General features: G+C 52.7%; 1 protein-coding gene across 1 annotated transcript in view; it reads right to left on the bottom strand.

Annotated features, from left to right (window-relative positions):
• Window positions 1-661: 661 nt before the first annotated feature.
• The window catches only part of LOC133355566 (amphoterin-induced protein 2-like), a 36,363-nt gene continuing 20,064 nt past the window's right edge, over window positions 662-16,960 (bottom strand). Inside the window, exon 2 of the mRNA XM_061572905.1 lies at window positions 662-5,077. Coding sequence (XP_061428889.1) covers window positions 2,945-4,873 — 1,929 coding nt within the window. The 5' untranslated portion in view covers window positions 4,874-5,077 and the 3' untranslated portion in view covers window positions 662-2,944. The remainder of the gene's footprint in view (window positions 5,078-16,960) is intronic.

Below are 16,960 nucleotides of genomic sequence, written 5' to 3'. Positions count from 1 at the left end.
AACCTCTAAACCGTATTGGGGCGATGCGTGGGGATTCCCACAATGCAGCAGCAGCAGCCTCCGTCTCCGAGCCGCGTGATGAGTGTGGCACTCCGGCGCTGGGCACGAATCTGTCGCTCGCAAATCTCCACCAATAGGAGCTCATACCACCGCCGCGGAAGTTCAAGCCTCCGTTTGGAGCTCAGTGTTTTTGTTTGTGTGTTTGTTTATCGCTCTCGCTGTGTCGCAGTGCACTTCTGACAGGCGGGGACCCCTTTTTACGCGCTTTCTTTTAACTCACTCTGTCTGTTGTTGTTGTCGTTGTTGTATCCTCAAATCTTGTAACTCAATTTTAACACACTTTCCCCAATGTGGTATCGACTGCAAACTTGGTATACTTATGTCATACTGATGACAATACTATATTCTATCATAAAAAAGAAAAATAAGCATACATTTTTAAACATTCTTTTAAATATGTTTTGTTTTGGCTTGGGTCTAATTGTCCACGGTCAACTGACGTTGGCTGTATTTGGCCACAGTCCCTTACGTTTATATGGCAAGCTTCGGGGCCACTTCCTGGAGTCGTGGAGTTCTGCCATTACTAGTACAGTTCATAAAAGCGTGTTTGTTTAAAAAGGTTTTTTAAAATATTACTTATTATTTCGCCAAATTATCCCGAATTGCCCCGTCGCCCTCGCGCCGTGAGATGAAGGATCCGCCCGGGAAGTCTCGCGCGGCAGTCGGACAGCGTCCCACGGGAAGCGGATAACACAGAGCTACCTTCAAGTGACCCTTCGTGTGGTCAACACAGTCGTGCGCAGAGCTTCCCCGTACACTCTGCCACCAAGAGCAATATTATCACCGAGCGCTGGAACTTAGCCAAAGCGAGCGCGGAACCATGACACTGGTCAACAAAAAAAAAACATTTTTTTCTGGCCTGGACTTTTGCAGCTGTTTTAGACTAATTTCAGGGTGCCGATTCTAAATCTGATCTCAGATTTGCTCTATCACATCTCATTTTTATGCTATCGGCATACCCCATTTTCATTGATTTTACCCAAAATTAACTCTGTCACTTATGATTGCAAGTTGTTGCGAGTCAGTGACTACTTTGGTGTGAAAATATGGTGCTGTATTTCTAGGATAGTGTGTTTATAATATCATTTTATGTAGACATCCACATTTATTTAATATTTTTCTTCTGCAGTTTTTATTGAAAATGCAATATTTGATATCTCAAAAACCTGCCAGATTTGGAATCAGAGCCCCAAAATAACATTAAAACAGTTGGAATACCTTATTCCAGAAAAAGTGTGTTGACCAGTGTAATAATCGACGCGACGTGGATTTTGTCGTTGCTGCCTGTGTTCAGTCATTGGTGACCGGAGCTTCGACCGCCAACTCACCGCCACTCGGGAACGAGGTTCACCTCCTAAAACCGGGATTAGAACCCGATGATCTGGAGCCAGCGGGCCACTCGAGGCGGCCGCCGTTGCCTGCGAACGCATCGAACGAGGCCGAGGAAGGACGGAACTTGATACGAGCGAGGTGCCAGTGGCTCGCGGCGACGAGCAAAATTATCTGTTCATATTCCCCCCTCCGCCCCGCCCTGCCTAGGGAAGCGAGGCGACGAGTTCCGTGCGCAGCCTCTTGAGCATCAGCGTTTGTCGCGCGCGGGTTTTGGCGTTCACGCCGCTTCTACCCAAAAAAGGGCGGCTCTCCGCTCCACATTTTGGGAATTTCTCAAGCGCGCACATTTCCCCCTCGCCTGAAGTCCGGGGCCTTCGATGGTCGAGAGAGTCGCGTTTTTTGTTGTTGTTGTTGTTGTTTAGATATTTTGAGCCCGATCGCAAGCTTGGCGCGAGGCCCGGAAAGCATGAGTGCGCCATCCGTGCCCCTTCGTTGCGTTCGTCCGCCAAGGGTCGCCGCGACGGAAACTCCCGTGCAGACGATTTATCACGAACGAAGCTCGGGCGCAAGAGTGTGGCCCGCTGCTCAGGGACTTGATCGACAGAAACCCGGCCAGGTTTGTTCCAATGCGCTTCTCTCCAAAGCGTCCGCGCTCACGTGGGGCGCCACGCGGCGTCGTTCTCCATGCGGCTTTGAAACGCGTTAAACGTCGCCGATTAGAAGGCCACCGAGAACAAACGCGCGTTTGGGTTAGCGTTACGGGATCGCCAACACGTGTGCATGGTTTTTCTTTCCCACGCCCATTTTTTTTTCTGCGTGTTTTTTTTACGAGCGAGGTATCTGCGGGGACCCGGAGAGAAGAGCGATCTAACGCTGCGCAGATGGGTCACGTGTCTACTTGCTGTACTGTCTTTTACACGAGGGGCGGTGGGGGGGGGGGTGTCTCATGCGGGCACAATCTCTGCGTGATCCACCAACCGGCACATCCGGTATATTTTAGCAGGAAATAACGTAAAGTGACGAAATAACAATAGAATCGCCGCGGTCAAGTCAGCGTGCAATTGCGGCAACCGTCTAGGGCTGTTTGCGTTCACGGGAATGCATTTGGTTCATTACAGGCTGATGTGTTTTAAATTTAAGTGCCATCCTGAGACGTCTCCGGGCGATGTAGACTTCTGCATTCATAACTTCAAAAACAAAGACGGGATACAGGCTTACACGTTCGTAAGCTAACAAAAAAATAAGAGCATGGACACACATACGCTTTTGTCTATTGCACTCAGATATATGTGTGTGTGTGTGTGCGTATGTATATAATTACACAATATTTACAAGCACCAGCGTCGGATTCGATCTCCAATCCCGCTGCGCGTCCGCAACATTCCCAACGACTTTTCCTTTCCCGAGTTCAGGCTCGAGCCCAAGTCCAAACGTGACGACGATGACGAAGAGCGGTCCACACCTCCTCCTCCTCCTCCGCACTCCTCCGCACTCCTCCGCACGCTCCACCTCCTCCTCCTCCCCACGCCCGCCGCGGCTCCCCTCCGTGGCGTCACGGCATGATGGGTGTATCCGAAAACACGGAGCAGATGGAATCCGAGTCGGACTTGACCCTCTGGATTTTGATGAGCCGCTCCTCCAGTGCCCGGTGCTCCACTCCTCCTCCGCCGCCGCCGCCACCGACCAGCGATTTGCCGCGTCCCTTGCCGTGGTTTTCGGCCGGCGACGCCGACACGACGCCGCCGATGACGACGGAGAGCGGCTCCTTTTTGCCGTGCTCGGCAAACACCACGTGTTTGCCGCTGCCGCCGCCCCCGCCGCTGCCGTTGTGGCCGAACTTGTGGCGGCCGGGCGCCCCCCCTCCGCCGGGGAGCGGGTCGTCGCGGTGCTGCGGCGTGACACTGAGGCTCGAGTACTGCGCGCTGCTGTCGTTCCTCTGCCGCGAGTTCGAGTTGGACGTCGACTCGTCGCCGTTGCCGCCGCCGCCGCCGCTGCCTCCTCCGCCGCCTCCTCCGCCGGCGCCGCCGCCGCCGGCGCCGTCGTCGTCGTCTCCCGCCACGGCGTCGAGCTCCTCGGCCGGGCGGCAGAGGCAGCGGCACGGCGTGAGGTAGAGGTACGCGAGCACCAGCACGACGCTGATGACGCACGCCGCCAGCGTGGTGAACGCCGTGTTGAAGGGGTGGTCCTCCTCCGCCTCGGACACGGTCACGTTCACCTCGACCGTCTCGTTGAGCGCCAGCGCGCCGTCCGTCACCACGCACGAGTACGCCCCCGTGTCGTTGGGCTGCGCCTGGGCGATGCTCAGGCTGCCGTTGGGGTGCACGAGCAGGCGCGAGCCGTGCGGCGTGCGCACGCTCGCGTTGGCGCCGTCCCGCTCGTCGCCGGGCACCAGCGCGGCGCCGCCGGGCGTCAGCCACATGTAGCGCGCGCCGCCGCCCTCGCGGGCCAGGCGCCGGCCGCCGCAGTCCACCGTGACGTTGTCCTCCGCCTCGGCGTGCACTGCGGGCAGGCGCGTGCTGTCGCCGAGCGCCGACGAGCAGTTCATGCGGTCCCAGTCGGCGCGCCAGGCGCTGACCGTGCCGCCGCCGCCGCCGTCGCCATCGCCGTCGCCTCCGTCGGACGCCGTCGACGGCGGCGGTCCGTACGAGCAGGAGAAGTCGTCGGTGTACTCCACCACGGGCCTGAAGCGCCACTTGAGCCACAGCTGCAGCAGGATGAAGGTCTCGCACTCGCAGCGGAAGGGGTTGCCGTGCAGGTAGAGGCCGTCCTTGATCTCGGGCGACAGCGCGTCCAGCTCGCCCGCGGGCAGAGAGCTCAGCCGGTTGGCCGAGACGTCCAGCAGCTCGAGGTCCTGCAGCGGTTGGCCGCGAGCGAGCAGCCCGAAGGGGAACTCCTCCACGAGGTTCCAGCCCAGGTAGAGCTTGCGCAGGCTCGCCAGGCCCGCCACGGCCGTGCCGTCGAAGCGCGCGATGCGGTTGTCGTACAGCAGCAGCTCGCGCAGCCTGGCCAGGCCGCGGAGCGCCGAGCCGTTGACGGCGCTCAGCCGGTTGGAGGAGAGGTCGAGCACGGCGAGCGCCGGCATGCCCTCGAAGGCGCCGGGCTCCAGCGCCGAGAGGCGGTTGCCACGGAGGCGCAAGGCGACCAGCCGGCTCGCGTTGCGGGCCCACGCCGAGGGGCCCAGCCTCGCGATGGCGTTGTGGCCCAGGTCGAGGGCCGTGCCGAACGCCGGCAGGTTCGGCGGTGGCGCCGTCAGGTTGGCGCCGGCGCACGCGATGATGTCGGCCGCGCACACGCACACCGACGGGCAGGAGCGGAGGCCGGCGCCGGAGTCGGCGGAGTCGGCGGCGGCGCGAAAGACGGCGGGGCCCAAGGGCGGCGGCGGCGGCAGAAGCAGCGGCAGCAGCAGCGCGCGGAGCGCCAGCGATGGCAGCAGCTGCCAGGGTGGCGCCCACGCGCCCGGAGCCGCCTTCCGCTTCTCCATGTCCGTGGCGGAGTTGTCTCGCGGTGGGCGGTGGTGGCGGTGGTGGCGGTGGTGGCGGTGGTGGCGGTGGTTGCGGTGGTGGTGTTGGTTGTGGCGGCGGTGTGGGTTGCGGAGTTGGCGTGGGTACCTCTGTTGCTTGTTTATTTTTATTTTCTAACGAGCGAAAGATGTGAAGGTCTTCCGGGATTGAAAGTCACGTCCAGTCTGCAAAAGATCAATGCAAAGGTTAAGGTGCAGCGCTGCAATTGCTTGCTCACACCGCTGCTGGCGGAAGGGGCCCTCCACTCGGGCGAAGTCGCGAAGGCAGCGTCTGTTTTTGCCGACTCTTTCACACACCGACCAGACGTCTTGGAACACTTGGGAGTACCCACACTTTACCCCATCGCACGTGACCTGCCGATCGACTGAACTGTGCCGGTGAATCCATCGGTGTTTACTGTCGGGAGATCAAATCGAACAGGCGACCTCTGGATTTTTAGTCCAGTGCTCACTGAGCCATAAACTAAACTATAGTAATAGGTTTTTACCCTTTCAACTGGTACAAAAACGGACACCTTTATACAAGGGATCATGTTTGCAATAACCACAACACAAGCAGTCAAAATGCAAACAAAAAGAAACAACTCTGATAATGATAATGATATGCACTGTCCTTGAAGAAGTTGATTGGTCCACACCCGAGACAGTTTTTCTTAGAGCCTAGTCTCCATTGGTGTTGGATTAGATGATGCCAAAAGGCGTACAACTCAAAAACAGCGCACTATCAAGAGTATAAAGGTGTCAGTTTTTGTACCAGTTGAAAGGGTAAAAACCTATTACGATATTTTGCAACTGGTAAAGGAAGTCTCAGTGTAAATGCTTACCCCGAGCTCTCAATACCACCGCCGGCGCCACATTCCATTACACCATCCTTCTTGAAAACATATCCTACTTGCCGACAGGATAAAAAATAAAGTATACACCCTTTACATGTTGTTGAATGGATTGAGGATGCAGTGAGCATATTCAAAGCCAAATTATTCTGCACGTGGGAGGCTTCCATCCACTGTAAGAAGCGGTGCTAAATTGGTTGGCTGCTGTGAAAACGACATGTAAATCAGAGCGCACGATGTGGCATCTTCACACGGTTTGGTTTTGCAAAACTGTGAACCTTACTAAGAGAAAAACTGGGCCAATTTTTTTTGTATTAGGATCACCTTTTTTTTTACAAATGGCGCACGGCCAAACACACGGGGCGACCGCTGTTTGCATGGAGGGACGCTCCTCGACTTTGAGCAACACAATGACCGTAATCGGTCGTCGTTCACGGACGCGTGATGATTCACCTCCCGCCCGCCCCCACCCCTACCTCCACGATTCGGTGAATTGACGAGATTTTCCGGGGGAGTCACGGTTTAAGGCGCATGTGTCTGCTCTGTGCTCTGTTCACCCCCCCCCCCACCACCACCCCCCTCAATGTGGTGAACAATGACCCCTTGCCCTGACTTACGGATCAGAAGCGTGGACATTAACAGAGGGCTGTAGAACTGAACAAAGGCTTGACAAGTGGGCAAAAGAAGCGTGAAGAACGTTGCACTCTGTGGACTCGCGAGGAGGGACAGGGAGGAGGACCCACGCGGGTTAGAGGACCCATGCGGGTTAGAGGGCGGCGTCGCAGTGGCCGATAAGAAAATGAAGTGGACACGGGGCAGAGACCACGGGCGTCTACAAAGGACATTGGCTCCGTCGTCAGAACTGACAACGGGGTAGCAGCCCAAGGAGGGGGGTGTGCCAGAGAGTACCTGTACGTGTCCACCACAGAGAGAGGGAGCGATGAGTTTGACTCTCGCGCGAGCGCTAGGCGGATCGTCGCAACGCAGAATCACGGCGACGACTTGGAGGGGAGGCCTTTGTCAAGCAGTGGATTGACCATGGTGGATGATGATGATGATGATGTTGTTTTGGAGAAGAGAGGAGATGGGGAGGCCTTCATCCAGCAGTGGATCGGCAGAGGGCTGTAATCATTATTATTTGATCACAATGTATCACTGCCTCGCTTAACACCAACCCCACAGAACAACATCCTGGCTTCCAATTGACTGCGCATACAATTAACTAACGTACAGTATGTTGAACTTCTTCCGCACAACCATACGTAGCCAACCGTGCAAATCGGGGGGAGGACAACAGACTAAACCAAAAGAGAAGAACTGCATTGAACCACAACGGAACATTCTCGTGGCAAATTGGGCCACCTCTCTGCACCGATGGGCAATTCAGAATGGGCTCCCCGTGTTCGACAGCACCAGCGGTGCTCTCGTTACTGCCGCTGGTCTCGACGCAGCGCAAACTCCTCGCGCAGTGCAATTGTGAACAACAGCCACATCAGACATGAGTACATCAAATCGGCATCGTCATTGGTTCACTGCAGCTCAAAGACTCAGTCCCTATAAGGCGTGCGGTGAAGTTAGGAGATGTCCCGTGTGTGTGTGTGTGGTCGGCATTTGAAGGCCTGAAGACCGGAATCAGTGATTTTGCCCACAATGTGTTCATCAGGGAGCCAGTTCCATATCCGAACAGCAAAGTGAAGGGAGCAATGTTCTAGAAACTCGGGGGGGTGGGGGGGTGGGCCAATGGGGTGGCTTGGCATGGGTTGTGCAAAATCGGGTGGCACGGCATCTTTCATATGGGGGGTTGAAGCATGGCCTGGTTAGTGTGCATTTTGTACAGGCACCAGGAGGGGGGGTCTCCGGCCCGGTGAGAGGCGGTACCCACACAGTGACTGGCGGCAGACGTCCGGCATTCGCCCTCGAGTCAGAGCCGGTTTTTCGCAGCGAGCTTAAAGCGGCGTTGCAGCTTCACAAGAGGCGGCCTCACGCCTGATCGGCGCGTGGCGCACGCGGTGAGACTCGACTCACGAGAGCACGGGGGCAGCGAACGTTCGGCCTGAACGTGTGTCTCTCTAACCCCTCTCGCTCTCTCTAATGCCAACCCGCTCGTCGTTTTCACTCGAGGGCAACTCCCGGCACGCGAATTCGCACGCGCCACGCCTGATTCCGGTCCCTTGGAGTGCCGTCACGTTTAGTCGCAATGAAGCCATCGGCTCGACGCGTGTGTGTGTGCGTGTGTGTTTTAAAATAAATAAATAGATGTGCAGCCCTCGACGCTTAATTGGAGGGCATCTCCGGTGAGAGAACGCAGTTGGTGCGAGCCTGCCTGGAAATCTGTCGCAGCATCCCTGGGGACGGAGGAGTGGGTGTCGTGGGGTCAAGGATGCGGAATCGTCTGCCGATATCAACGATGACATTAAACACAATAGTTAATTTCTGTTTGCAACTAATTGCTGCGACATCATGGCCAGTGATAGCAACTACAGTGCAGTCAAATCGTTGATTACACTGGTCAGCAGACTTTTTCTGACATAAGGTATTCCAACGGTTTTAATGTAATTTTGGGGTGCTGATTCCAAATCTGGCATCAGTTTTTGTCTATCACATCAGGTTTTTGAGATATCAAATATTGCATTTTCAATAAAAACTGCAGAAGAAAAATATTAAATAAATGTGGATGTCTACATAAAATGATATTATAAACGCACTATCCTAAAAATACAGCACCATATTTTAACACTAAAGCAGTCACTGACTCGCAACAACTTGCAATCATAAGTGACAGAGTTAATTTCGGGTAAAATCAATGAAAATGGGGTATGCCGATAGCATAAAATGAGATGTGATAGAGCAAATCTGAGATCAGATTTAGAATCAGCACCCTGAAATTAGTCTAAAACAGCTGCAAAAGTCCAGGCCAGAAAAAAAATGTGTTTGTTTTGTTGACCAGTGTTATCGGGGAGGGTGGTGAGGGGGATAAGACAACAACACGCGGATAACGCGACACGTACATGGGGCGATATTTAATTGCTTATAGGTGGAAATGTCGAACGCGTCTTTGCCCGTGGGGTTTTCGTTGTCGCTTGGCGACGAGGCCACGCGGGGCGCCGCGTCGCGACCGACCAACACACGAGGAGTCGGGCAGCTGACAAATATCAAGGGTGGCGAGATGATAACTACCTCCCCTGGTGTGCCGGAGGGTCCATGGGTTCGGTCCGACCCCGACGCCTGTCAAACTGCGCAGCTGTTAGCGCGCCGCGTTCTGAACCCCGTGGCGGCAAGAGTTTCATTCCCAGCCACGGCTAACGTCAGTGTCGCTGTGATGTCCAAACCGATCCTGAGCACCCTCTCGCTTTAACAATCCATGCTGACTAGCAGGGCAGGGCGCCGTGGTGGCTAGGAAATGTTAACTCCCTCGCCTGGTGTACAGGAGGTCGTGGGTTTGATCCCTATCCTGACGACGCCTGTACATTTAGAGTTTGCACGTTCTCCCCGTGGTTGCGTGGAGTTTTTTCTGGGTCCTCCGGTTTGTCCCTCAACATTTAGAATCAACATGTGTTCAGAGTATTTGGCTGCTATAAATCTTCACATTCACATGTTGAGCAACTTTGTTGAGGCGATTTTTTGTGACCAGGTCGCTACTGAAAATGAGCTGTATCGCCTATTGGGCCTTACCTGGTATGATAAAAAAAAAAGTTTAGTTAAGAGTTTAGAAGCTGTACACGTGAGTAATTTTTATTTTATTGTGGTTTTGTCACAAGCACCGCTTTCCTACAACCCAGAATAATTCACCCACTGCAAATATGTAGAGTTTCCGTGCGTGCGTGCGTTTATCCCCGCTACAAAATGCTGCAAAAAATGTCGCGTCTATTAAATTAATTTGGCTTCACGCTGAGAGATGAATCTGCCTAAATCATTTTAAAGGATAAGTAATCAAAAATTCAACAATAAAATTCACCCATAAAATTCACCTTGGCCCTTCAAGTGCCACATGAGTCCGAGGATGTATTATCCTTGGGGAGGGGGGGTGTTGGGGAGGATAGATAATTGATTAAAGTCGTCGCCCGAGCTTATCGCTGTGAGACTTTTATGGGTTAGCGCCGCGCGTTGCTCGGCATGAAGTACGGCGTGGAGCGAAACGTCGGGCTTCGCGTCGAACGTTCCGCGCAAGGTTGTCGCGTTGTCGCGAGCGCCCGCGTTATTGCACGGGAAGTGGGTTAAAAAACGACCGAAAGATTTGCACGGTCGTAAGCGCGCAAGCAAGCAAGCAAGTGAACTTAATATAAAGGATTTAAAAATAACAATCCAGCTCGTCATTTAGCACCGTGAATAAGTGTTCACAATGGCCGGGACTGAATGGTGATCGGGGGCGGCGAGCGGCCTGCAGGGAGGGTCGCCTTCCCCGCTGTCGCTCGTGAGCGAAGCCGCACCTCCCCGCGGCCCCGTCTACGCGGCCCCGTCCACGCGGCCCCGTCCACGCGGCCCCGTCTACGCTGCCCCGTCAACGCGGCCCCGTCCACGCGGCCCCGTCCACGCTGCCCCGTTCACGCGGCCCCGTCTACGCGGCCCCGTCTACGCGGCCCCGTCCACGCGGCCCCGTCCACGCGGCCCCGTCCACGCGGCCCCGTCCACGCTGCCCCGTCCACGCGGCCCCGTCCACGCGGCCCCGTCCACGCTGCCCCGTCCACGCGGCCCCGTCCACGCGGCCCCGTCCACGCTGCCCCGTCCACGCTGCCCCGTCCACGCGGCCCCGTCTACACTGCCCCGTCCACGCGGCCCCGTCTACGCGGTCCCGTCCACGCTTCCTCGTCGAGGTTGTCAAAGTTGGTAGCATCAGGGTCAGAGACGTCCCCTAGGGTGACGGCGAGTCGGGGGGGTGGGGGGCACGGACAGCCCTCGGGGCACTGCGTTTTGGCGGGGGGTGCGGGGTGGGGGGCAGGCCGCGTGCATAGACGTTACGCTGTCAGATGTCATACTTCCCCGCTTTAGTTCGAAGACTTCGGTGGGAGGGGGAGGGGGGGCACACGGTGTGAGTTGCCCCCGCACCCCCCCCCCCCCCCCCCCCGCTATGGACGTGGCCTAATTAGGGTTGCCACTCGTTCCACTGCAGACCAAGCCTGGGCACGTTTCTCAGTCAGCACCAGGCTCCATGTTCACCTCCGATTTGCACGGTTGGCTACGCACGGTGCGAACAAGTTCAACGTGCGTACGTGCGTACACTTTCATCAGAACTGTGCTGCTGCTGCAACATCGCACAGTGCTGCGATGAATCTCAACACACAACAATGCAATAAGTGTACCAGGTCTGCGGGCACAAATCAATTCCTGCCAGCCGAAGGAACGCGGTCACCAATTTTCCCTGGACAGGTGGCAACTAGCTACGGTACTGTCTTTTGTTGACATTTACCAGAGAATATTGATATTTTTTTTAAATTTAGAATTAGTAATCTAGGCTCTGTTTTAAAAGCTTTAAATTTCAGGGCCGCCCCCCCCCCCGCCGCCACCACTCTACCCGGAAGAAAAACACAGCAGGGGGAGAATCAATTGAAACGCAGCGGTGGTTTAAAGGCACGAAAATTAAATCGATGCATGCAAGCTGAGGTTAAATCAGACACACGTTTGGCTTTAAGGTGGGAGCACAATGGCCCTCTGCAAAATATATATCCTCTAAATGGTCGAAAGACTCAGTTAGAAAAAAAATGCATTTTGAGATCCATAAATCACCTTACTTTACCAGTGGGAATTGAGACGAGATTCTTAAGCGGACAAGCGTTTTATTAAATATATATTCACCCCATTGCTGACCTCTGCTAATGACCTCTGAGCCCGCCACGTTCAATCGCCCACCTTTTCTCAAGGCCATTGTCACCGAGCGCGGCGTTTTGAGTTGATAGCTGTAATCTCTCTCCGAGGGAATCGTGAGACCCGTCGGCACGGAGACGACGGAGTCGCCGCATCCTCCTCCGAGGGTATCTGTGGCACGCGAGAGGTGTTCGCAAAGTCCTAAGCAAAAGCTCGGGGGAGGTCGCAAGTGGCTCAAGAAAGGGGCCACGGATTCGTGAAAAACAATAGAGGGGGTGCGTCAATCATCGACTCAAACCACAAGGAATCTACCAGGGTATTTAACATCAACTGGCACTTCATCGCGATAGCCTCCACCTTGCCCGCAAGCTTTCTTCCCCTCCTCGTAGTAGCCAACCTCCACAAGCCACGCTGCAGCTGTGTGGCACCGTATGAACAATGTCGCCCGCCTGAGTTCAGCGGACGTCTCTACGAGAACCGCACATGGCCGTTGAGGGCCCGGCGGTTACGCACACTCCCTCATCGCCCTCCGTCTCTCCACGTCTGCCGACACGTCTCGCGACTCACGAGATCTGTCTCTCTCGCCTGTAACTCCGTCGCACCGATGCATCCCCGTCTCATCCGCGTGCGTCCGTTCGTTCTCTCTCTCTTGCAACGTCGCCCTCTCTCGCCTAGGCCTCTCTCATTTCACCGCACCTCTGTCTCGTCGGCATCGCCGGCAGAGGTCGCAACCGGGTACCCGATACCCGTACCCTACCCGATACCCGGCTACCCGTACCCGGCCGGGTACGGGTACGGGTATCCGTTTGCGACCCTGGTGCGGCCGGGTACGGGTAAGGGTAGGCCGTGAGTCACTGGTGAGTAACTGTTTGTCACTCATTTCCCAACGTCTTGTCTCTTCTCACAATTCACGTTCCTAGAATCAACCTACCCGTGCCTGCAACATGGCTTCATCCCAGAGGTCGCAATCAAGTACCCGATACCCGTAACCTACCCGTACCCGCCCGGGTACGGGTAGGGTACGGGTACGGCCGAGTACGGGTACCCGTTTGCGACCCTGGTGCGGCCGGATACGGGTAAGGAATCAAAACCCATTTGCGACCTCTGATCGCCGGTCTTTCATCTCGCTACACATCATCTCCGTCTCTCGTGTCTACGTCTCACAAGTCAGACGTTTATCTCCCGAGTGAAGCCTATTGAGCTGTACTGCTGCACCGGTGCTTGTCACGTGCAACTGGGCCGGCAGACAACAGCGGCAGCAAAGCGTTACAGATTGACCAGTAATCTAATCTTGACTTAAAAGCTTTCGTGACTGCAGGAATTCATATTCCTGGGTCTTTCGGTAAAGTCACGTAGATAGGTTCAAATAAAATAACAAAAAATAATAAAAAGAAGAAAAAAAACTACGACGTTTCGATCGGAGATGACTGCTTGCGTTGCGATCGAAACGTCGTAGTTTTTTTATTTTTTATTTTCTTTGAACCTATCTACGTGACTTTACCGAAAAACCCAAGAATGTGAATACCAGTTGTCAGATGTTAACATAATTTACATCAGGCGCCTAATGGTGCAGAGGAGGTGAAGGAAAGAGACGAGAGGAAGCAATGAGGGGGGGGGGGGGGGGCGAATCTGTGATGCGTAAATTCGGCGAAAGCGAAAATTGATAATGATGATGAATGAATGGATGGAATGAATGGGGAATTAGTGGAAGTATGGGGCCAAACGTTGAACATTCGTGCTTTAAAAAAAGTAAATTATAACAATATTGTCTTAAACGGGGGGGGGGGGGGGGAGGAAGGGGGGCAGGGTGGGGTCGCCAAATATGAACTAACTATTTATTAACTAAACTTGATTTTATTTCGATTTAAAGCTTTCGTAACTGCAGGGATTCATCTTCTTGGTTCTTTCGGTAAAGTCACATAGAATGGAAATAATAAAATAATACAAATAAAACATAATAAAATAATTCTCAGAGTCTGTCGTCTCGACAGACCTGTTCTTCACCTGAGGACGGCTGCTTGCGTTGTGGCCGAAACGTCGTGAGAATTATTTTATTATTATTTTTATTTGTATTACTTTTTTATTTCCATTCTACGTGACTTTACCAAAAGAACCAAGAAGTTGATTTGATTTATTAACTATCTTTTTAATTCGAGCAGGTAAGGCCCACAGTTATACAGCTCCTTCTTGAGAAGCGACCTGGCCACGAACGACAGCCCTACGAAGTGGCTTATGATCACGTGGACACTGAAAGCAGAAGCCATAACACTCGAAACGTGCGACGTTCATTCTAAATGTGAAGGGAAAAACCGGAGGACCCGGAGCAAAATCCACGCGACCAAGGAGAGAGAGAGACACGCAAACTCAAAATGTACAACAGGCGTCAGTCAGGGTCACAAACCTGTCAACCCCTTATCAGCGCCTAACTTATTACAGCCCAATTCAGACCTTATTGGTCACCCCGTGCCCCTTATACATCTCAACGTTCATCCTATAAAGTCCCATCACAAATCAGAAACACAAACAAATTTACAAAACAACTTTTTTTTGCCAGTATTGAAACGGCTGTATGCCGTATGGACCTGAAACCCCAATTTCCCTCTACAAGAATACGGGGTAAACGGTATGGGTTGACAGGTATGTAATAGTGTAGTGCATATTACGAGACCTCCTTTGTCAGTAGCAATATATACAGTGAGGGAAAAAAGTATTTGATCCCCTGCTGATTTTGTACGTTTGCCCACTGACAAAGAAATGATCAGTCTATAATTTTAATGGTAGGTTTATTTGAACAGTGAGAGACAGAATAACAACAACAAAATCAAGAAAAACGCATGTCAAAAATGTTATAAATTGATTTGCATTTTAACGAGGGAAATAAGTATTTGACCCCTCTGCAAAACATGACTTAGTACTTGGTGGCAAAACCCTTGTTGGCAATCACAGAGGTCAGACGTTTCTTGTAGTTGGTCACCAGGTTTGCACACATCTCAGGAGGGATTTTGTCCCACTCCTCTTTGCAGATCTTCTGCAAGTCATTAAGATTTCGAGGCTGACGTTTGGCAACTCGAACCTTCAGCTCCACAGATTTTCTATGGGATTAAGGTCTGGAGACTGGCTAGGCCACTCCAGGACCTTAATGTGCTTCTTCTTGAGCCACTCCTTTGTTGCCTTGGCCGTGTGTTTTGGGTCATTCTCATGCTGGAATGTCCATCCAAGACCCATTTTCAATGCCCTGGCTGAGGGAAGGAGGTTCTCACCCAAGATTTGACGGTACATGGCCCCGTCCATCGTCCCTTTGATGCGGTGAAGTTGTCCTATCCCCTTAGCAGAAAAAACACCCCCAAAGCATAATGTTTTCACCTCCATGTTTGACGGTGGGGATGGTGTTCTTGGGGTCATAGGCAGCATTCCTCCTCCTCCAAACACGGCGAGTTGAGTTTATGCCAAAGAGCTCCATTTTGGTCTCATCTGACCACAACACTTTCACCCAGTTGTCCTCTGAATCATTCAGATGTTCATTGGCAATCTTCAGACGGGCATGTATATGTGTTTTCTTGAGCAGGGGGACCTTGCGGGCGCTGCAGGATTTCAGTCCTTTACGGCGTAGTGTGTTACCAACTGCTTTCTTGGTGACTATGGTCCCAGCTGCCTTGAGATCATTGACAAGATCCTCCCGTGTAGTTCTGGGCTGATTCCTCACCGTTTTCATGATCATTGCAACTTCACGAGGTGAGATTTTGCATGGAGCCCCAGGCCGAGGGAGATTGACAGTTATTTTGTGTTTCTTCCATTTGCGAATAATCGCACCAACTCTTGTCACCTTCTCACCAAGCTGCTTGGCGATGGTCTTGTAGCCCATTTCAGCCTTGTGGAGGTCTACAAACTTGTCCCTGACATCCTTGGAGAGCTATTTGGTTTTGGCCATGGTGGAGAGTTTGGAATCTGATTGATTGATTGTTTCTGTGAACAGGTGTCTTTTATACAGGTCACAAGCTGAGATTAGGAGCACTCCCTTTTAGAGTGTGTTCACAATCTCAGCTCGTTACATGTATTAAAGACACCTGGGAGCCAGAAATCTTTCTGATTTGAGAGGGGGTCAAATACTTATTTCCCTCATTAAAATGCCAATCAATTTCTAACATTTTTGACATGCGTTTTTCTGTATGTTTTTGTTGTTATTCTGTCTCTCACTGTTCAAATAAACCTACCATTAAAATTATAGACTGATCATTTCTTTGTCAGTGGGCAAACGTACAAAATCAGCAGGGGATCAAATACTTTTTTCCCTCACTGTAGTTATAGGTTTTTACCTTTTTATCTGGCAACAAAACTGACACCTTTATACAAGGGATCATGTTTGCATTAACCACAACACTTGCGGTCAAAATGCAAACAAAAAACACAACTCTGATAATGTATGCACTATCCTTGAAATTGATTGGTCCACACCTGAGACAGCTTTTCTTAGAGCCCAGTCTCACATGGTGTTGGACCAGATGACGCCAAAAGGCGCACAACTTAAAGACAACGCACCGTCAGAGTATTGAGAGCTCGGGGTGAAGCATTTACACTATGAGACCTCCTTTGCCAGTAGCAAGATATAGTTATAGGTTTTTAACCTTTTATCTGACAACAAAACTGACACCTTGCTACTCGCAAAGGAAGTCTCATAATGTAAATGTGTCAGTTTTGTTGCCAGATAAAAGGGTTAAAACCTATAACTAGTGTATAATGTATAGTAGTGTATAGTCAACCGTATGGGTTGACAACTGTGGGGTCCGGATCAGAGCCTCACCCCCCTCAGTCGGTCTTCACACCACGATGCACCATTGATCCTCTCTTCCTCCTCCACGCAGGCCCCCACGCCCGCCTCTCCAGCGGCTCGAGCCCCTCCTCCTTATCTCTGGAGTCTGTTACCCCGATGGTATTTGACGAATGGCAAACAGAATTCGCGGAGTGCAAATCAATCTGTGAAAGTGTCGTTTTATAATATGGAAATGTCACTTCCGGGTTGCGTGTCCTCCCGTCAGAATTGATGTTGAGAGTCATCCGTCTGCCTGTTGTTACGCGATGGATGCTCGCGATGATTTGCACCTTGCCGCTCGAATAAAACGGGTGTTGTGGACAGCAGGAATGGATGTTTCCCGACCGTGATAATGCCTTTAGCACGCCGCTACATGCCAGCACGATGCGCTTACAAAGAGGCAAGGAGTTCTGTTCGCTGTCCGGTGGAGTTTTTCTGGGCGTACCGCGCGTTATTCCGGCACGGTTTGCGACATTTTTCTCCGCGCCCTAAGGGGCTTCATCGAGATCTTCAGGAACTGAACTCCACAAAGCGTTGGGGCGAAACGTTGAACATTCGTGCCCGAGCAACACGCGGTCACGCAAGAACACGCCGGAGAGCTGTACAGCG

This window comes from Lethenteron reissneri, chromosome 51, assembly GCF_015708825.2.
Source record: "Lethenteron reissneri isolate LAM-NWPU_2019-01 chromosome 51, ASM1570882v1, whole genome shotgun sequence".
NCBI lineage: Eukaryota > Metazoa > Chordata > Hyperoartia > Petromyzontiformes > Petromyzontidae > Lethenteron > Lethenteron reissneri.
The sequence above is the reverse complement of the archived record's forward strand: the minus strand, read 5'-3'. Positions and strand labels throughout refer to the sequence as shown.